The following is a 22,389-nucleotide window of genomic DNA, read 5'->3' as shown; positions in this document are numbered from 1 at the left end:
TCTCTTCTAATTGAGTATCTATGCCATATTCCAGTGATTTTTTCCAAAAATTTGTCTCAGAGTTGCAATCTTATGAATTGTCGATCTACCACCTCTAAAACCAGCTTGGTATTTTTCTATTATTCGTTCTGCATATGATGCCATACGGTGGCATAGTATAGTGGAGAATATTTTATACGCTAGATTCAGAAGCGTAATTCCTCTGTGGTTATAGCATTCAAAGATATCTCCTTTTTGGTGTATGGTACAAAGTATTCCAATATTCCAATCACCGAGGAGGAATTTCTGTGTCCATATTTCTTTTATGAGCTGCTGTAGTGCCATTATAGTATCGTCGTTATAACGGCACCTACCATAAAGAAATTTAACAGAACAATAATTAATCCTGCTGAGGAATCGCTACTCTTTAGTTATCTTCCTCATAAAACAATCGATAAACCACTGAATGACTTATCTTGAAGACATGTGACAACAAAACCCAAAAATTGAATAACACTTTCAATTGTAATAATCATATTTGGCCTAGTCAAATAATATTTTGATATTTGCAATCATTCTGATGTTTATATCGTTTGTTTGTATTTCGATAAGTCACATGGCATCGTTTTTACATTACCTTTTTGAGACATCTTTTCACTTGGGTTAGGTGCTCACTGGACAAAATTAACGACAACTTTTTTACGAAGTTTTTACTACAAAGAAGAGGGTTGTTTGAATTTTTTATTTTTTTGTATTGAATATGTATTATAAAAAGTTGTAGCTACTTAAAAAATGTTTCTCCTATTTTGTGGAGCACTGTATGCATTGGTTATTCCTGAAGCATTATTTTTTGACTGTTGATATTAGTATGTATATTTCCGTGATTTTAATGTACTTATTTTCACCAAACAAACAACCACAAGTTAATTTAAAGGTAGTACTTATACGCAATAAGAAAATGCATATTATGATCTTATGACATTTACATTAGTCATAATTTTGTAACATTTTATGGTAGTTTATTTTGTAAACAATAACTCTGACACTTAGTTTATTGATTTAGCCCAATGAATCACATTCCTAAATTTTCCAATGATTATTTCACAATAGAATCAGACAACAATGCGCAGTAAATCTTTATAAAATCCAATTGATTTTTAGAAATGTATTCAGGACTAGACAAGTACTGAAGGATGGACAACAAACAGATATTCTGTAAAAGATAATAAAACCTTAAACATAAAAAGAAAAATATCTCTGGGTTAAGTAAGATATGGAAACCTAAAACACAACAAGGATAGGAACACTACCCCTTTATTTCGGCAGTTAACGTGTTAAAATAACCAATAGACTGAGATCTAAACCAAACCAAGAAAGATCAAATTACTGCATTTATAAACAACCTGATTGAAAGACCACTGGGCACAGAGCACAATAAACACAGAATTCAATGAAAATATGCATCAATAGTTATAAGAAACGTATAGTAAAAAGAGGAAAATTAAGAAAGCACTCCTCATCCTACTAAATTAAGCAAATTCTTTAACAAATACGTTATATATATATATATATATATATATATATATATATATATATATATATATATATATATATATATATATATATATATATATATATATATATATATATATATATAGACATTAATAGGCATTTGTTGAGATTATTAACAATCTACAATGAAGGTGGCACCATAAGAAGATTTTTATACTTTCGTTCTAGATTTTTTTTGTTTACATTTCATTATGTACTAAACATTGTTTAGTGTTTACATTATTCTTACTATTTATAATTTGTTTCAGATATGGTAGTGAATTAATGGCAGTAGAATCATATAGTGAAAATAACGTAACAGCATCAATAGCGACATCTTCAGTGCCACTAGAAAGGCGAGGTGCCAACCATTACTGGCTGGGTCTATCCTCATTAGATGATTTAAGGACGAACACTCTTGAATCAGCTGCTGGTACCTTAGTATCTCAATATTCAGGTAATGCATTTCACTCTATAACACTAATATAAGCTAAATTTTACGTTTGTAAATAATTATTTAGCTTTTTTCATTCACGGATTTTTCCTCGCTTAATAAAGTCGAGCTAGTAGCAGCAGCAGAACGAATGGGGTTACAGATAAATCAAAATAAAACCAAATTCATGGCGACTAACACAAACACAAGAGCTGGAAATGTTGACACAAATTTAATCATCAATGACCAAAACTTCGAAGCGGTCAAAGAGTTCATATATCTAGGGACATCGGTTAACCCCAATAATAACACATCTGAGGAAATAAAAAGGCGAATAATAATTGCAAACAGCTGTTATCATGGTCTATCAAAGTACTTAGCTAACAAACGTCTGTCTCAAAAAACTCGTATAAGGCTGTATAGAACCCTGATAGTCCCCGTTCTCACATATGGATCAGAGGCATGGACGCTAACGAAAACAGATGAATCCGCTCTATCCATTTTTGAAAGAAAGGTGCTACGCAAGATATTCGGAGCGGTCTGGGAGAACGGAATATGGAGGCGTAGATATAACTTTGAACTGCAGAATATCTACAAGCATACGTTTGGTGGTAAAGATATTACCATTATAATTAAGCGAAACCGCCTGCAGTGGGCAGGACATGTAGCCCGGGCCCCTGAGTTAAACATGATAAAAAAGATTCTAACAGCGCAACCCGTGGGAATGAGAAGACGGGGTAGACCAAAGCTGAGGTGGATGGACGGGGTAACACAAGATGCCGAGAAGATCGGACTCGCCAACTGGAAAATGCAAGCGAGGGACAGAATAGAATGGCGTAGAAAGTTTGAGAAGGTCGAGGCCCTCTAAGGGCTGTAGCACCAAGATAATGATGATGATGATGAATAAAGTCGAAAATATCATATTTCTTTATTCCATGTACCATCTTCAAGGCTTTCCCGTTTTACTTATGTTCTATTCCTGATTGATAAATTAGTGTTATGTTCACGAATTGATATGGCCAGTATTAAATGAGCTTTGGTGAAATCTAGGGGAGGATACCGAAATTGAATACTTTGGTTAAAACGTTTTGAAGTATTTTGTGGTTTTGAAGTGCATTCTGGTCTGGTTTTTGACTTCTCGTATAATTTAAAGAGGTTCTGAAAGTGTTTACTCGTGTCATATTTAAGCTAAATATTTGTACTTTGTACAGTATTAAACCACAAATTTATAGTTATGAGCATTAACTTTTATATCTGTGTTAACGTTGCGATTTCAAATCCGGAAACCGTTTTCAATTTTTTTTTATAAATTAAGAAATTATGTTAACCTGTAAAGATTTATCAATTGGTTCTTTGTGCCAACCAATTTGACAGTTCATGTCTTGTGAGCAAATAGCCATGTTTTGAGTGAAATTCTGAGGGTGATGTACCGTCGGATTGTTATTAAATTCTGATCTTTATGTGCCTATGTAGTTAATTAACAGATACAGATGGAAGATTATACAGACAGAATTATTGACGACTGTAGTCGATTTTATCTAGCGTGTTTTAAACGTTTTCAATGGGCATTTATTCAATGGATAATTGCGCCACACTGGGCAGTAGAAGCTTTAAACTGAAGGCAGATGGATGTTAAAGTTCCTATCTCCGACACGGCATGTTCAATGATCTAATACGGAATATCCTATGGATATATAGAACAATACGACAGGTATAAACAATGATCAACTGGGAATATGGCCTAATCACTGCAGCCTATATAACTGTAGATTTGTTTGAACTAATATATTGTTACGTGTTTAAAAATAAAACAAGCGGTTCTAATTGATTTAAAACGATATATTTATAATCTTAGAGCACGATAATATCTTATTAACCAACTTAACTCAGAACAGCACTGCGTATAAATACCAAAAGTATTAGACCAGAATTATCTGGCGTAGCCCATCTCTATTCACCGCGTCAGTATGTTCTCTACTAGCAGGCCGGTATTGATAATGCCAGCAATCGTATATTCTGAAGTCATCCTTTTGAGAATTGTGACAAGTGATCAGTCAGAGGTACGGTATTTCGTTACACTGCTCCCTCTTTGATCTGAACGTCCCGATCAGCAACTTTACATGAAGGCCCAAGATGGCGGAATCTGCAGAACTCTCCAGCTCTAAATAAACGATCCAGAAAGAAATAACAGTCTACTGCCTTTAAAGGACACGATCTCTTCGGGTCAATGCAATACACAGTTATTCGTACGCCGGTTTCTCGGAAGATCACTTTAAGCATGCTTCTGACAATCTTCCAATCTAGATTTTCTAGTACATGGCCTATCTTTAATAAGGCCAAATTCTTGATGTCATAATTGCACATGATTTTCTTCAAATTATTTCCATATATTCTTCATATACAATAAAGGTCGAGGACCATCTTGTAACCGCAGTAGTCTTCCAACTTTAGGCTGCTGATTTTTTAACTTGTCCAAGCGACAGAACTTCTATAAACTTGTTAAAACTGGGTGGCCGGTCATCTTTGATCCCATGTTGAAGGGTTCGTGCTTCTTCTGTTTCATTTAAGCCAGCATAAGGTGCAAGACGATTTATGTGAACAACTTTCGGTTTACCTTTTGGCAACTTCTTAATTCGCTATAATATTTAATTTTTATTCTCTTTTTAATTTCATACGGACCATCCCATTGTCTGCAATGTGCACTGGATATGTTGTCGGGCAAGTTCATGAATGATGTTCATTCCGAACTTCAGGCGGTCGACATATTCTTTGCTTGCAACATGTTCTTTGAAAGATCTGCAGCCAAACTCTAGGTCGCAGGGCAAATGAATTTCACGAACTATATCGATAACGATCTGGGTTGCAATATAATAGATTTCTCGAAGTCATGAGAACTTGTAAATTAGTTAGTAGAAGGTGTACAGTTAAGTGTACAAGCTACAGTACGACCAGAGTAGAACAGATGGCCTCCAGACAAGAAAAAGTCAGGAGAACATGCAGTACCAGTTATTTGATAGGATAATTACACAACACAGCAAGTTTTTTATTATTTTTTTAAGACTTCACTTTGGATTTCTTAATTTTAGATCATGTTCAGCATTACTTCACTGATTTCTACTGCAAACAATATACATAAAAAAAATCTTGTTTGTTTAGGAATTTGTATCGCGAACAACAGAAAGTTTTGATTGCCAAAGTCTTTTTTGTATAAATATTCCCTCATTTCTTTTATTGAAAATATAGAATAACATTTTATTTTTTTACCAGCTCATTTATTTAAATAAACTTCATTATTTATTTGACATATGAAATCTCACTATTTATTTAACTACTGGACGTATTCAAAGTGTTTAAACAAATATTTTTAAAGAGCAATCACCTGTCTATCAAGGCGCGTTTAGTAAATAGAATTCTTTATTGAATCAGATCCTGTTAGTTTAATATGAACGGTTTATAAACGACTTGGTAATACCAACAATACCCAGCGCAGCAATTGTACGTGACGTTTATGGTTAGGTATTTTTTATAGAGTAAATTCAGTAAATTAGTCAAAATTTGTTTTAATGAAAATGACACAATTAGTAGCAAAGAGGAGGAATTTTTTCATGTGTGAAGATTATTAGAAATCTGTAATTAAATCCATGTAATATAAACAAGTTTTTTAAGAGTGTGATTCAATATTTTGTTCAAAAATCATCAGCACAATGATGTTTATTACAATTCCGATCTGCATCTGTTTCTCCACAGTCATAGTTCACATCATCTTGGTCTATTTTTCCACATTTTGCCATGTTTGATTTTCCTGGAGCGACCCCCGTTCTTATCCTATTCATAGTTTTCCACGTTTTAAAGTCTAGGGACTGGCCGGTCCATTGAACCTGGGGAAGAGGAAAATACTCAGGCGGTTTATCCTACACTGTTACAAGGAAGCTTTTCCTGGATTTTATTCGCTTTCGTGGTGTTTGAGCTTTGTATAGGGTTGTTACTTTCCCTCTCGTTTTTATGCAATGTTGTCTGTAGGTGAGGGACCGGTCTAAAGTTACTCCAAGATATATATGTTGGTTTGTGTATTCTAATGTATTACCATTCCACGCAATTTATAGTTTTCGCTTGGCTTCCTTTGCGCGAAGGTAGAAAGCGCAGACTTGGGTTTTAGAGGGACTGGGTCTCAGGGAATTCTGCAGGTAGTACGTTTTCATTGTTTTTAAGGCAGTTTCGAGTTTCTTCTCCACTTCTTCAAAACTATTTCCTTTAGCACATATTGCAAGATCGTCAGCATAGGGGAAGTGCTTGGCTTCGGTTGGCGTAGGTTGGTCATTTGTGTATATATTCAAGGTATTGGTGCTAAAACACTTCCCTGTGGGAAGAATATACCACCTTCCCTCTGTTGTGCAGTAAGGAATATACCACCTTACCCAGATGGTTGTCATTGAGAGTGTCGTATAATTTGCGGAGCAATGTTTTGTGCCTTACTGTAGGCTCATAGGCTGCTGTCAAATCTACAAAAGCAGCCCCTTTTATAAGTTTTTCTTCAAAGCCCTCTTCAATGTGTTCTGTTAGTGCAAGGACTTGACCGGTGCAAAATTTGCCGGGTTTGAATCCTCCTTGTTGTGGGATGAGGTGCTTGCCGACATTTTTTTCTATTCTGGCTAGTATGAGTATAGTTTGAAAAAGTGACACAACAGCGAAATAAGTCTGTAGCTACTGGGATTTTCTGGGTCCTTTCCTGGTTTTAACAAGGCTATTACTTTAGATTTTCTCCACGATTTTGTAATTTCGCAGGCTTTGCAGCACGTGTTATAAAGTTGCAAGATCCAGTTTTTTGCTCCTTGGCCTAGATGCTTTATTTGTTCACTGCATATATTATCCACACCTGTAGCTTTCCCGTTTTTTAACCTGTTCATACCGTCGTAGAGTTCTTTTAGTGTAAAAGGAGTTCCTAATTGGTTTGTCTCCGAATCCAATCTTCTTCTAGTGTTTGGGTCCTTATATCGATTCGTAGTTCTTCCATTCATAAGGAGTTGAGCAGCGACTTGGTTTGCTGAAACCTTGCAAGATGGTTTATGTTTTTTTGGATCACCGCTAATGTTTTTTACAAGGTTCCATGTTATTTTGCTACTATGTGTCATGTCCATTTTTTCTAGGGTCTTAATCCACTTTTCCAGTCTGGCTTGACTTAGCTGTTGGAGTAGTATTGCTCCGCAGTAAACCGTTTCTTAACTAAAAGGGCCAGTGGAATCCGATCTGCTTCAGAGCTATGGTCAAATATTAATGGTTAATCATTTTTAGGTTTCTGGTCTTCAAATCAACCCGACCCACAATCCGGAGAGTGTGTGGACGTTATCGTAACCGAAGAATTCCAATCATGGGAACTCACTACTTGCGAAAGCCTTCAACCCTTCATGTGTCGATCGAAAGCATGCCCAGCAGCATCATTTCACTGCTCGAATGGGTTGTGCATAAACGAAAAGTTTAAATGCGACAAACAGGATGATTGTGGAGATGGTTCCGATGAAATCGACTGTGCTACCAACTGCAACTTTTATTTGGCCAGTAGTGGAGATGTGGTCGAAAGCCCATACTACCCACACAAGTATGCACCGCTGACCAATTGCAAATGGACGCTAGAAGGACCACAAGGTTTGTAAAAGTACATGACAATCCCGAATCTCTAGATAACGTACCTTGTCTAGTCAAGTATTCCTTTCCTATTCACTAAGAATTAATTATAATTGTTTGTTCTGTCTTCAGGTCACAATATTCTTCTCCAATTTCAAGAATTCGAAACAGAAAAGACCTTCGACACAGTCCAGATTCTAGCAGGAGGAAGAACTGAAGACACATCTATCAATCTAGCTACTCTTTCTGGAAAACAAGACCTTACTAACAGGTCATTCGTCTCAGGCTCTAACTTTATGATAATTAAATTTAGTACAGATGCTTCGGTAGAAAGAAAAGGATTCAGAGCATCCTGGAAAACGGAACCACAAATTTGTGGTGGAACACTTCGCGCTACACCTCAAGGACAAGTTCTTACTTCTCCTGGGTATCCTGAACAATATCCTGGAGGTTTGGAATGTTTGTATGTTATTCAATCACAAGGAGGGAAGATAATAACTTTAGAAGTAGATGATTTGGATTTGGATGATAACCGTGACTTTATTTTGGTGAGGGATGGTGATTCACCCAAAAGCAAACCAATTGCTAGGTTAACTGGAAAATGGGAGAATAACGAAAAAGTGATTATGTCAACAGGCAATCAACTATATATCTATTTTAGAACGCGTTTAGGCGACTCGAAACGAGGGTTCAGGATAAGGTATACACAAGGTAAGCACACAGATTATTTCTTTGAAGAATCACTTTAGTTATTTTTGTGAATTTTAGGATGTAAAGCGACAATTGTAGCTAAAAATGGTACCATATCGTCACCAGCCTTTGGTTTAGAAAACTATCCTAGCAATCAAGAATGTATGTACAAGATTAGAAATCCTGGAGGCCAACCCTTATCCCTTAATTTCCCACATTTCGAAGTCGATAAATCAGATTTTGTGCAAGTTTATGATGGATCTACCACCAGTGGATTACGATTGCATTCAGGAAATGGATTTACAACAGGCACAAAACCGAAAATAACCTTAACTGCTTCAAGTGGAGAAATGCTAGTCAGATTTGTGACAGATGCTTTACATAGTGACGAGGGATGGGAAGCAGTATTTTCAGCTGGTAAATAATATTATCTTTACTAAAGTTCGCCAAATTTAACAATTAACTCCTTTTTATAGATTGTCCGCCTCTGCAACCCGGAATTGGTGCCTTAGCATCCAGTAGAGATACAGCCTTCGGAACCATCATTACGTTTAGCTGTCCAACTGGTCAAGAATTTGCAACAGGTAGAAATCGTATAACTACTCAATGTTTACCTGGAGGAAATTGGTCTATAAGCTACATCCCCAAATGCCAAGAAGTCTATTGTGGGCCAGTACCTCAAATTGACAACGGTTTCTCAATTGGTTCGAGTAATGTAACCTATAAGGGTCAAGCAATGTATCAGTGTTATGCAGGTTTTGCTTTTCCCACAGGACAAGCTATTGAAAGAATATCTTGTTTGTCTGATGGTCATTGGGAGAAAAAACCAAATTGTTTAGGTAAGTACTTCAGTTAGAAAGTATGAGAAACATACGGTACTAAATGGATTTTTTTAGCATCTCAATGTGCCACATTGCCTGAAGTTCCTCATGCTAATGCTACCATTTTGAATGGCTTGGGCAGATCATATGGTACAATTATGAGATACGAATGCGAACCTGGATACATCAGAAGTGGACCACCTGTCATATTGTGCATGAGTAATGGAACTTGGTCGGGAGATGTACCTGTTTGTTCACGTAAGTTATACACTTTCTAAATATTCCTTAAACTTTCGCTGCTGAATTTTTTCTTTTTCCTTTTAATTTCATTATTACTTTTCGTTCAGTTACTATTTCTCATTAGTTCTAATCGTCGAAAATTGGAAAGTATGGATGAGTGGTCAAAAAGTAAGGTTATAACCTTACTTTTATATATTAGAGAAAATAGTTATATATTTTTCATGGATGTAGACAGAATATTATTTTGATTCGGTCTTGGAATTAAGAGTAGTATAAAATACAAAATACTCAATTTTTTTCGTCTTTGGTACAGTTTTAGGATATTAAGCAAAGCCTCTATGGCTTAGTGTGCTTACAGGCACTCTTTTAATTATGTTGTTTAGTTGGTTGATGTTTTAAATCACCCTCTAGTCACAGAAATATAAAATCAAAAGTATCTGCTTCTTTGGATGAAAGAAAGAAGAAGAAGAAACTAAAAAATAGAGTCCGCCGAGGGATGAATAGTACGGTGACATATATAGTCTCACGACACACGATAGTACAATAGCAGAATATGTTAGTAATAATTAATTTAAAAAAAGTCAAAATAAATAAAAATACCGAAAACGTGGCCAAATAAATAATGTTATTCTTACCAAGGGACCAATTTTTGTAAATTTGTGATCAAAATGTCAATATTTTATTAATATCTTATAGTATATAATGATATTATATAAATATATGATTACTTTTAGGTGCAAAATGTCCAAAATTCCCAGAAATTCAAAACGGCTTCATCACAGACATTTCGAGAGACTATTATTACAACGACGAAGCCCGTGTTCAGTGTTACAAAGGCTACAAACTTATCGGAAACAGCATTCTTAGATGTGGCGAGAACCAAATATTTAACAATCCTCCCAGATGTGAAGATATTAACGAATGTATCAGCAGCCAATGTGATGTTGCTTCCACGGAATGTGTGAACGTTCCGGGATCTTTTCATTGCAAGTGCAGGAAAGGGTTCGAAAGCACACAAGAATGTAGACCAGTTGGTGATTTGGGGTTAGTAAATGGAGGAATTCCTGATGATTCAATTACTGTATCTAGCAGTGAACCCGGATACGAGAAATCGGTAAGTACTTTACAAGTTGAAGTAAAATTCTTTAGAATTATATCTAAGGAGACCTTTACTGGATAAAAATAAGTTGTTACTATAATAATTGTACTAGTTGAGCCGGAAAATTCCGCACTGCCTTAGAATTATTAAATAATGTGTCAAAGTTCAACAACTAAAAATTAACAGAAAATCAAAAAAAAATACTCAAAAAACATTATCAATCTAAAGAAGTATAATATATATTGGGAAATGAGAATAATTTGGGAAAATAAAATTATTGCTTTTACTATTTTCCTTACAATTTAATCATATCTTTTTAGTTACCCACTTTGCAATTTGATTGAATTTTTAATCATCTATAAGATTTAAATTACAAAAGATAGAGTTAATGAACTTTAAAAAACAAAAAAATGCAGCACCACTGCACTACCCAGTACGAGATTTGAATCGTGGTAACTGTCAAACCGGCAGTTGTTAAACGCACGAAATTTAAATAAGAAAATAAATAATTTTTATTTTCTTTGCAATGTCTTTAAATTTTCTTTTCGTAAGAGCCTTCTACATAATATTATAAATCTTTAAAAAAAGTCAATAAAATCGGTAAGGTCGTTCTTAAGTTATGGCGTGACATAAGGCAATAGGGATTTATTTTTTTATAATAGTACTATGTTTCTAGTAGTACTGAATAAAACACTTTCGAAAGAAATAAGGCATTAGTGTGTTGCAAAGATAAAGAAGATTACATTGTCCAAATATGTGCGAAAATTGAAGAGTAAGGCTTCCGCAAAACCAAAACATTAATTTCCAAAAGTTAAACTTCTCACCAGGAAGTTCAAAGCCCAAACGTAAGCCGTGAAAAATGAATGAGGGAGTTCCATCTTAAATTTGGACGTCGTATTGGTTTCTTAACGCCTCTCGGATACCACAGTTTAAATTTAGTGGACCATCTATTGTCAGTTCTACTCGCAACATATCCCGTGCACTGCCCTTTTAAAGATTTAAATACGTGGATAACATCAGTGACATCTATCTTTGTTATACCTAGCATGTATCGCTCCATTGACCTGATTGCCTTTGGAGTTTCGCTATTATATCTTTCTTTAGTGTTCAAGTTTTGCAGTCGTATGTCATGATTGATAGTACATATTGATCGAATGATTTTTTCTTCAGGTTGAGTGGCATCTAGGATTTGAATATAACTGCATTTTTACCAAAATATGATCAAGCCAGTTTCATTCTTTTGTTGACTTCTGGGAGTAAGAAGCCTGATTTATCTATTAATTGTCCCAGGTATAGATACTCATCTACTGTCTCAAGTACAGTGTTATTTATTATTACATCTTGGACCTCCACTAGCTCATTGTACATAATTTTTGTTTTTGGCAAGTTCATTTTAAGGCCAACTTCATTGTTACCTGCATTTAGGTCGCTTATACCTTCTATTGCTGCAGGATTGTTAGCGATCAGAACGATATCAGTTCATTTTGCTGAATATATTTTCCAGAGTTGCAGTAAAGAGTTTTGGGGATATTGCGTCGCCTTGTCGGAAACCTCTGGTGAGTGGAAAATTATGGAGTATTTTCACAAATTTTTACCTTAGCTTTTGCTTGTCTGTATATATTTATTTTATATTTTATTAACTTTTGCTTGTCTCTTTGTATAGTTTTGTAAAGACTTCTCGAAATCTACGAAGGTTAAAGCTAGCGGTATTTCATATTCTTTAGCGCTACTAAGTAGTTCTCCAAGCGTATGGATATGATCCAGGGTACTGAATCTACTTCTGAAGCCAGCTTGCTCTTTTGGATGTGCAGCATGTGAAGCATTTGTTAATCTGTTGTTGACAATTTTCTTGATTCTGACTGTAATTCTTATGTTTTCGTTTGTTAGACGAACGATTTGTTTTCGATGCAACGATGCTTCTTTTGTTTTCTTATAGTTTTTTTTCTGTTTTTGATGGCATTTTCTACGAGTCTTTCATAGTATTTCCTTATGTTTTACTTAATATGTTTTCTTATTGTCTTACAAAGTTCTGAGTATTGTCTTTAGCAGTATCAAGGATGATTTCCATAAATTGAAATCTGTCGATTTGGCCATGTAATTGAAACCGGTAAAAGCATTTAGTTGACTGTATTAGGGAAAATCACCATCACTTTAATGAGGTAAGATCAAAAACAGGAGAAAATTGTATGGGTTAAACGATGAACAGAGGAGAGCTAATATCTGCTCAAAACCTTCATCAATCATCAAAACCAAAAAAATAGAAATCGTACTTCTTCTTCTTCTTCCTTCTTGTATGTAGATGTAAAGCTTGTTTCTTCTTCAATATTAGCCTCCTAAATTCTTTAAATTATCGCACCATCTTTTTCTTTGTCTGCCAATACTTCTTCGTCCATTTGGTGACTTATCTCGTGTTATTCGTACTATCCTATCCTCTGCCATTCTACTAATGTGTTCGTTCCACTCCTGTTTTCGTTTTGTCACCTATCTCTATATCTTCCATATTGCATGTTCTTCTTATGTTTTTGTTTCTCTCCCTATCCAACAGACTTTTCCTTGATATTCGTCGGAGTATTTTCATCTCTGTTGCTTCTAGTAGTCGTCTCGTTTTAGATGTGTCAGGTCTTGTTTCCGCCGTCTACGTTAATATAGGTCTTATTGCTGCTTTATAGATTCTTGTTTTTGTGTCTTGTCTTAGGTGTTTGTTCTTCCAGATTGTGTCATTAAAGAGATCCCGCCGCTTTACTTGCTTTTAAGCTTTGTTGTCGTACTTCTTCTTCAACATCTCCGTAACTAGTTATACCTATTCCTAAATATCTAAACCTAAATTCATATATATATATATATATATATATATATATATATATATATATATATATATATATATATATATATATATATATATATAGTAGAGTAAGAAGAGTAAGAAAAAAGAAGTACTTGTGACTCGTTTGAAAAAAATATATAAATGTTTTGGATGGGTTGGAGTCAATAAAAGGGGCTATTGGTTAACTATTTATTATCTCGAGCTTTCAATTGTGTTTACAATTATTATCAAGAGCTGCTAAAAAAGACAAAATATCTTACAAAGTTGAACTAGAAAGAAAAACATTTCTTGTTAACTCACAAATAAAATTAGTTTGGTTAATAAAAATGCTGATAATACATCTCAAAAAGAATTAATACAAAAATGTCCTTAAATAATAATTTATTGACTCCAACCCGTCCAAAACATTTATATACATATGTCCATTATTGTATTAAAGAGAAGTGGGCTTAACGAGTCACCCTGTCTGACTCCGCTTTGTACTGGTATACGCTGTGTTAGTTTTTCATTTATCCTTGCCTGTATTATGGAACAATTATGGAAGTAGGTGTTTTCGATGGTCTGTATAATATTGATTGGTACATAGAAATCGTACTTACAGAAAACAATTGCTAACAAAAAATGGAGTCTAAATTAAATCTAAGTATACCTGAAATTGCAATAAACCACTTCTTGAAGCTTAAGAATATTAAAGAGACTCCAACCTTGGTTACGAGAGGAAATCTATTAACTGACTGTCATAAGAACAAAAAACCGAAGTATATACACGGCGGTTGCAGTTTTTCTAGCACGTCATAATTATATTATTCCTTGGCACTTACAGTAATTTGAAATTCAGAATTGTGGAAAAGCAATATAACCTGATTTACGGTACACTATTTTTAAGTAGTATAGTTTCTATTATATCAAAGCTCTAATATATTTTCTGTTTCTTTTTATAGATGGTTCGACTCAACGGAGCTGGCTGGTGTGGCAACACCATCGAAGGAGGGTCCAATTGGGTACTTATTGACCTTAAAGCACCCACCGTTATCAGAGGTTTTAGAACCATGGCAGTTCAGCGATTAGATGGAAACATAGCTTTTACTTCAGCAGTAAGAATACAATACACTGACGATCTCACCGACGTTTTTAAAGATTACAGAAATCCTGATGGATTAGCTGTTGAGTTTACCATCGAGAAACCAACTTTATCAATTTTAAATCTTCCTGTACCGATAGAAGCCCAGTTTATCAAATTTAAGATTCAGGACTACGTAGGAGCACCCTGTTTGAAACTAGAAGTAATGGGTTGTACAAGACTAGAGTGTGCTGATATTAATGAGTGTGCTGTTACTAATGGAGGGTGTCAGCAGAAGTGTGTCAACAGCGCAGGAGACTATTCTTGCAACTGTAATGTTGGTTTTGAGCTCTACACCCAAAATGGTACTGCGTCATTTTACGTGGAGAATTCTGAAAATGGTAACCGAGACGGAGATGTGTATCAAATTGACAAATCTTGTGTACCTGTGATGTGTCCCACACTTACGTCTCCTGAAAACGGAGTCATATTAACCACCAAAGAAAAATATCATTTTGGAGATCTAGTCAAATTTCAGTGCGATTTCGGTTACGTCATGACTGGATCAACATCTCTGCTTTGCACTTCTTCTGGAGTATGGAACGGAACAGTACCAGAATGCAAATGTAAGTACACTAAAAATCATAATAAAAGTTTTATTTCCAAGTAAATTCTTTCGAAAAATGAATTTAATACGCTATTCATGGTTTCAGATGCTCAATGTGTGTCACTACCTGACAACAAAAACGAAGGATTAAAAATAATACGCAATGATGAAGACAGTGTACTTGTACCTTTCCGAGAGAATGTAACTTTGCACTGCAGTACTAATGGAAGAGAGCTAAGGGGTACAGCGACTGCCGGATTTAGACAGTGCGTATACGATCCCAAAGCAGTAAGTTTCTTTAACTAATTATAATGAGTACCATGAGTATTATTGTTTTGATTTGTAGGGTTTTCCTGACTATTGGCTTAGTGGAGATTTACCTTCTTGTCCACGAGTTGATTGTGGTGTACCACCACCAAGTCCTGGAGCAGAATACGGCCAATATGTAGACACTAAATACCAATCATCATTCTTCTTTGGTTGCCAAAACACCTTCAAACTGGCTGGTCAAAGTAGTAAACACGACAACGTAGTCAGGTGTCAAGCTAACGGTGTTTGGGACTTCGGGGATTTAAGATGCGAAGGCCCAGTATGTCAAGACCCTGGAAGGCCCAGTGATGGTTTCCAGATATCAAGAAGTTACGAACAAGGATCAGAAATTTCCTTTGGATGTAATAGACCTGGATACATACTTATTAACCCAAGGCCTATTACCTGTGTAAGAGATCCTGAATGTAAAGTTGTAAAGCCTCTAGGAATAGCTTCTGGAAAGATCCCTGACTCAGCTATTAACGCCACCAGTGAAAGACCAAATTATGAAGCTAGAAATGTACGACTTAACTCCGTAACCGGATGGTGTGGCAAGCAGGAAGCATTTACCTACGTCAGCGTCGATTTAGGCAAAGTGTATAGGGTAAAAGCTATATTGGTTAAAGGAGTTGTTACAAACGATATCGTGGGTAGACCCACTGAGATTAGGTTTTTCTACAAACAAGCTGATAATGAAAACTATGTAGTTTACTTCCCTAACTTCAACTTAACCATGAGAGATCCAGGAAACTACGGAGAACTTGCCATGATATCTTTACCTAAGTTTGTGCAAGCTAGGTTCGTTATTTTGGGTATAGTAAGTTATATGGAGAATGCTTGTTTGAAATTTGAATTGATGGGTTGTGATGAACCCGAAAAGGAACCTTTGCTGGGGTATGATTATGGATATTCTCCTTGTGTTGGTAAGTTCTTGCTCTATATTAATTACATTTTACCTAATACCTTACAACAATGTGATACTCACATTAGTAGAGATGGAGAAAAATTAAAATACCGATATTTTGGTTCGACCCGTTTCAGAAAATACCTACTTAGACTTAATGAAATGTATTACATGATTTCTTATATTAATTTTCAAAATTTGTACAAAATATCACAATGGAAAAAATTATACAAAAATAAATTATTAAGGAAAGAGATATTGAGGAAGATCAACAAGTTAGGATCTCTTATTTTAGTGCTTTATGGTGCTAATACTCGAGATGAATTGATATTATATTGGTCTTCCATCCTCTTCACTGTTTTTTCTCATTCGCATTTTTAATTTCTCTATTTTGGCAATCACTAACAAAGATTTCTTAACATCAATAATAATTAAGTATAATTTTTAGATAATGAAACTCCAGTATTCCAAAATTGCCCACAGCAACCGATTATGGTCCAAAAGGATGTAAATGGTGGACTGCTTCCTGTGAATTTTACTGAACCAACTGCCGTCGATAATTCAGGCAGTATAGCTAGATTGGAAGTTAAACCAGCGAGTTTTAAAACTCCGATGTACGTGTTTGACGATATGGTTGTCAAATATGTAGCTTATGACTACGATGGAAACGTAGCCATTTGCGAAATCAACATTACTGTTCCAGGTTCGTATTTTTTAGACTCATACAAAGACTAGAGCTTTGTATGATCAATTTAACATTATTTAATAACACATTTTTTGTTATTTCAGATAATACTCCGCCTCAACTCAGCTGTCCTCAAAGCTACGTAATCGAGTTGGTTGATAGGCAAGACAGTTACGCTATTAACTTTAACGAAACGAGGAGAAGATTAAATACTAGTGATGCTTCTGGTGAAGTACACATCACTTTCATCCCAGATAAAGCGACCATTTCGATTGGAGCCTTTGAAAATGTGACAGTTATCGCTGCTGATAAGTATGGAAACAAAGCATCATGTCACTTCCAAGTATCAGTACAAGCAACACCTTGTGTAGATTGGGAGCTTAAACCTCCAGTTAATGGGGCTCTTAACTGTTTACCAGGTGATAAAGGATTACAATGTATTGGTACTTGTAATCCAGGATTTAGATTTACTGATGGAGATCCAGTAAAGACTTTCTCTTGCGAAACCAATGGTCCTTGGAAGCCTAGTTCCGTTATTCCAGATTGTGTATCGGAAAGTAAGTTTAGAAAAAAAATTAGAAGACAGTTATTTATTCTTTATTTTATTTTTTAGATACACAACAAGCTGACTACCATTTCACCGCCTCAATTAACTACAGAGCAAACGGAGCAGTCGCTAACTCCTGTTTGAATCAGTATATTGAACTTTTGGCTCAATACTACAATAATCTCAATACTGTATTATCAGACAGATGTTCAGCAGTCAATGTAAAGATGAATGTTACGATTATCAAAGCTCTAGCTAATTTAGTTGAAGAAAATGTAGTAAAAATTGATTACATTCTGGAAATAGTTCCTTTATACAGACAACCACAAATCTACGATTTATGCGGTAGTACTCTTAACTTAATGTTTGATTTATCAGTTCCTTATGCAAATGCCGTTGTTGAACCCTTATTAAATGTGGCTGCCATCGGCAATCAGTGTCCACCTCTCAAAGCTCTAAAATCTACAAATGAAAGAGGCTTTACTTGTAACGTTGGCGAGGTACTTAATATGGACACGAACGATGTACCAAGATGCTGTAAGTACATACTTTTCATTTTTTGTTGTTATTAACAAATAAACTCTTAATATTTTTTCAGTACATTGCCCCGCTGGAACCTTTGCTGGCGAGAAACAAAAAGAATGTACGTATTGTCCCAAAGGTTTCTATCAAAATAGAGACAGACAAGGCTCCTGCAACAGATGTCCTCAAGGTACGTACACTCGCGAGGAAGGTTCGAAGAGCGTTCACGACTGTATCCCTGTTTGCGGATATGGAACCTATTCCCCTACAGGATTAGTACCTTGTCTCGAATGTCCAAGAAATAGTTTTACAAGCGAACCACCAACAGGAGGATTCAAAGACTGCCAAGCTTGCCCTGCGAACACATTTACATATCAACCAGCCGCTGCAGGAAAGGATAAATGTAGACCTAAGTGTAGTCCTGGTTATTACTCACCTACAGGTTTAGCGCCTTGCTCTATGTGCCCCAAGAACTTCTATCAATCTAGTAAGTATTATTCAATAGTCTGTTTTAATTGCAAATCCATTAAGAACTATATTATCATATTCTATTTAATTAGTTACAGGACAAACCTCCTGCAACGAATGTCCAAGTAACATGAAGACAGAAGGACCTGGAGCCACAGGAAGAGACGAATGTCGCCCTGTCCAGTGCAAAGAAAATGCTTGCCAACATGGCGGATTATGTATCCCTATGGGTCATAATGTTCACTGCTTCTGTCCTGCAGGATTTACGGGCAGAAGATGTGAAGTCGATATTGACGAATGTACTTCGCAACCGTGTTACAATGGAGGATCTTGTATTGATTTGCCACAAGGTTATAAATGCCAATGTCCTCCTGGATATTCTGGTATCAACTGTCAAGAAGAGCGATCAGACTGCTCGAATGATACCTGTCCTGCAAGGGCTATGTGTAAAGATGAACCTGGATATAATAACTATACGTGTCTATGTCGGTCTGGATACACAGGAATTGATTGTGATGTTACGGTAAGTCGAAATCAGATAAATACACAAAGGCCATAATGTGGAAAATTAGATAAATACATTGACCTATTCGGGCGTTTTCTATAAAAGCTAAAAACTTTCATAGTGTTAGGGGAAGTCCATATCTTTTTTTATTCAGTGGCCATTGAATATTGAACTCGTCATTTTGAAATGAGTCACACAAAAAATTACTTTTATCATATATTCCTATTTTTTGTGACGCTATATTTCATAATATTTTAATATACTGACATATCGTTATTTTTAGATCGATCCATGCACAGCAAATGGAAATCCGTGCAATAATGGAGCTAGTTGTATTGCTCTCCAACAGGGCAGATTTATGTGCGAATGCTTACCAGGCTGGGAAGGTCAATTGTGCGAAACTAACATCGACGATTGTGCTGAGAAACCTTGCTTATTAGGATCTAATTGTACAGACTTAGTCAACGATTTTAGCTGTACTTGTCCGGCTGGTTTTACTGGAAAGAGATGCCAAGAGAAAATAAATATGTGTAGTAGTAATCCCTGTAAGAATGGAGTATGTATAGATAAACTATTCGACTACGAGTGCATCTGCGACCCAGGTTGGACAGGTGACATATGTGAAACGAACATCAACGATTGCCAACCTAATCCCTGTCAAAATGGGGGTCATTGTGTTGATGGAATAGACGATTTTAAATGTACTTGTGAACCAGGATTTACTGGAAAGAAATGTCAGCATACTTTAGGTATATAACATACCTGTTTATATATCAGTTTTATCTCTAATATTTATAATTTTTGTAGATTTCTGTTCGTCAAAACCATGCCAAAACGGTGCTACCTGCACTGATTTAGTCGATAGCTTCTCTTGCAAATGCAGACCAGGTTTTGTAGGACTTCAATGCGAAGCTGAAATTGACGAGTGTCTAAGCGATCCCTGTAATTCAGTGGGAACAGAAAGATGTGTTGATTTGGACAATAAATACGTATGCATGTGCAGAGAAGGGTACACAGGTAAGGATGCAAATATGTATGTAAAAGTAAATATGAAAAAATAATTATTTTCCTATACTTTTAAATAGCCAACCCAATAAATGGCAACGTTTTTTGGTTCATTCTGATATTAGCGGGGATGAGTGTGTTACATTATTGTAGTGTGATACATTTGATCACTTTAGAAGTATTAGCAGACTTGTTCAAACACTATACGATAGGGGAATATTACCGCAACAGAGGCTGAAGTTGACATATCTCTAAAAAACAAGCCGTAAAAAAGTACTTTAAGAGTAGACTTAGGTAGAATTCGTTATTTTTAACAAATTTCGGACTGCTCTTGACATAGTGTCTAATTTTTTAATTATTAGGATAGGTACTCGAACATCGAGACTAAGATATTTAGAGTGAAACTCTTTTAAACAAATTACAAATTGTATTTTGAAATAGTTTTGCGGTTGCTATTAATTATTATGTACTTTTGTACAGTTGGTTCTATTTCCTAATATTCAAAATAGATGGCGCATTGTGACTACTCTGTTGTCTCTTTTCTATTTAACTACTATAAACGTATAGATTAAACCACTTTTTTGTATATATTCTTCTTTGTCTCTATTTTACACAGTGACAATCATATTGTGTTTATTTTCTTTTAGGAAATGCTTGTGAGATTAATATTGACGATTGTCAGTCCCAACCTTGCCTGAATGGCGGTTCTTGCAGAGATGAAGTTGGTTCTTATCGTTGTGTCTGCAAACCTGGATGGACTGGTGGTAACTGCGAAGTTGATATTGGAAGCTGTCAAACTAGACCTTGCCAAAATGATGCCAGATGTATAGATTTGTTCCAGGACTATTTCTGTGTGTAAGTATATGATTAAACACTTTAATCATGAGAAACAGATATAACTGTTTATTGCACTTTTATATTATAGTAATACTGCATAACCTGTAAGGAATTTCAGTATAAAAAAAATTACGATAGAGATCAAGTTTAATCGTTTATTTTCTAGATGTCCTTCGGGAACCGACGGAAAACAATGTGAGACGGCACCAGAGAGATGCATCGGCAACCCTTGCATGCATGGAGGAAAATGCCAAGACTTTGGATCAGGTCTAAACTGTTCTTGCAGTGATGGATTCAGTGGTATTGGTTGTCAATACGAATATGATGCCTGTCAAGTGAAAGCTTGTAAGAATGGAGCTACTTGTACAAACGACTTTCCTGGATTCAAATGTGTTTGTCCACCTGGGTATACCGGCAAGTTCTGCGAGGAGGACATTGTCGATTGTAAGGAGAATTCTTGCCCACCCAGCGCCACTTGCATTGATCTAACTGGCAAATTCTACTGTCAGTGTCCTTTTAACCTTACAGGAGAAGACTGTAGAAAAAGTAAGATATTAACATGTTTTTTTTATTGGTACTAAAATTTTGTTTATTTACAGCAATTTCTGTTGACTATGATCTCTACTTCAGTGATGCTACTCGTAGCTCTGCATCACAAGTTATCCCCTTCTATACGGGATCCAAATCTAGTCTTACAATTGCATTGTGGGTACAGTTTACCCAAAAAGATGAAAACGGAATATTCTTTACCTTGTATAGTGTGTCGTAAGTACCCACTACATCAAAAAAGATTATATAAAATGTAACATTTTGTTTATTTTAGTGACAAACATGTTCCAAACAATAGGCGTCCTATAGTACAGGCTCATTCTAACGGGGTTCAGATCTCTATCTTCCCTGATATACAAGATGTATACCTAAGTTATCGAGATTACACAACAATAAACGATGCTCAATGGCACCATCTTGCTATCGTTTGGGATGGAGAAAATGGTGGAGAACTTAAACTAATCACTGAAGGTCTCATCGCCAGCAAAGTTAAGGGATACGGAAGTGGAAGAAAACTACCACAGTAGTAAGTGTCCATTAGTAATATAAAAAAAATAGTAATATAAAATTAAAAAATAAAATTTTAAACCCGTTCTATCATTTTTTTAGTGCTTGGGTTACTTTGGGTAAACCACAAACAGGAAATCCCAAAGCCTACACCGAATCCGGCTTCCAAGGACACCTGACAAAGGTACAAATTTGGGGACGAGCTTTAGACGTCACAAACGAGGTACAAAAGCAGGTCAGGGACTGCAGAACAGAACCAGTATTATACAGAGGTTTAATATTAACATGGGCTGGATACGAAGATACCATTGGTGGTGTGGAAAGAATAGTGCCGTCTCACTGCGGGCAACGCAATTGTCCACCAGGTTACAAGGGATCGAAGTGTCAAGAGCTAGAAGTTGACAAGATACCTCCAAAGGTATATAAATTCTCTTTAATCACATTATTTATTGCTTGCTAGAAATTTATCTGAACTATAGTTCCGTAGTAATTAATACACAATAGTTTTCCATATGATTTAGATGTGTTCAGTGTACAATCGAATCTGATGTTTTACATTATGTTGGATTACTATCTGGATGCCATTGTTTCTATGATTTTAAACTGACACATTTTTAAGCTCTTGATG

At 35.6% G+C, this 22,389-nt stretch overlaps 1 protein-coding gene across 2 annotated transcripts in view; it reads left to right on the top strand.

Annotated features, from left to right (window-relative positions):
• Nucleotides 1-22,389, top strand: part of uif (sushi, von Willebrand factor type A, EGF and pentraxin domain-containing protein uif) — a 175,026-nt gene that overhangs the window by 129,098 nt on the left and 23,539 nt on the right. For both annotated transcript variants that reach the window (XM_072529111.1, XM_072529110.1), the window contains exons 5-26: nucleotides 1,800-1,987; nucleotides 7,253-7,603; nucleotides 7,715-8,293; nucleotides 8,351-8,689; nucleotides 8,749-9,111; nucleotides 9,169-9,351; nucleotides 10,068-10,447; nucleotides 14,198-14,942; nucleotides 15,030-15,211; nucleotides 15,270-16,155; nucleotides 16,585-16,839; nucleotides 16,926-17,378; nucleotides 17,435-17,905; nucleotides 17,967-18,377; nucleotides 18,451-18,881; nucleotides 19,147-19,612; nucleotides 19,671-19,880; nucleotides 20,516-20,723; nucleotides 20,872-21,251; nucleotides 21,305-21,470; nucleotides 21,529-21,780; nucleotides 21,864-22,179. In XM_072529111.1, coding sequence (XP_072385212.1) covers nucleotides 1,800-1,987; nucleotides 7,253-7,603; nucleotides 7,715-8,293; nucleotides 8,351-8,689; nucleotides 8,749-9,111; nucleotides 9,169-9,351; nucleotides 10,068-10,447; nucleotides 14,198-14,942; nucleotides 15,030-15,211; nucleotides 15,270-16,155; nucleotides 16,585-16,839; nucleotides 16,926-17,378; nucleotides 17,435-17,905; nucleotides 17,967-18,377; nucleotides 18,451-18,881; nucleotides 19,147-19,612; nucleotides 19,671-19,880; nucleotides 20,516-20,723; nucleotides 20,872-21,251; nucleotides 21,305-21,470; nucleotides 21,529-21,780; nucleotides 21,864-22,179 — 8,215 coding nt within the window. The remainder of the gene's footprint in view (nucleotides 1-1,799; nucleotides 1,988-7,252; nucleotides 7,604-7,714; nucleotides 8,294-8,350; nucleotides 8,690-8,748; nucleotides 9,112-9,168; nucleotides 9,352-10,067; nucleotides 10,448-14,197; nucleotides 14,943-15,029; nucleotides 15,212-15,269; nucleotides 16,156-16,584; nucleotides 16,840-16,925; nucleotides 17,379-17,434; nucleotides 17,906-17,966; nucleotides 18,378-18,450; nucleotides 18,882-19,146; nucleotides 19,613-19,670; nucleotides 19,881-20,515; nucleotides 20,724-20,871; nucleotides 21,252-21,304; nucleotides 21,471-21,528; nucleotides 21,781-21,863; nucleotides 22,180-22,389) is intronic.

The sequence above is a fragment of the Diabrotica undecimpunctata genome, chromosome 4 (genome assembly GCF_040954645.1).
Source record: "Diabrotica undecimpunctata isolate CICGRU chromosome 4, icDiaUnde3, whole genome shotgun sequence".
NCBI lineage: Eukaryota > Metazoa > Arthropoda > Insecta > Coleoptera > Chrysomelidae > Diabrotica > Diabrotica undecimpunctata.
The sequence above is the reverse complement of the archived record's forward strand: the minus strand, read 5'-3'. Positions and strand labels throughout refer to the sequence as shown.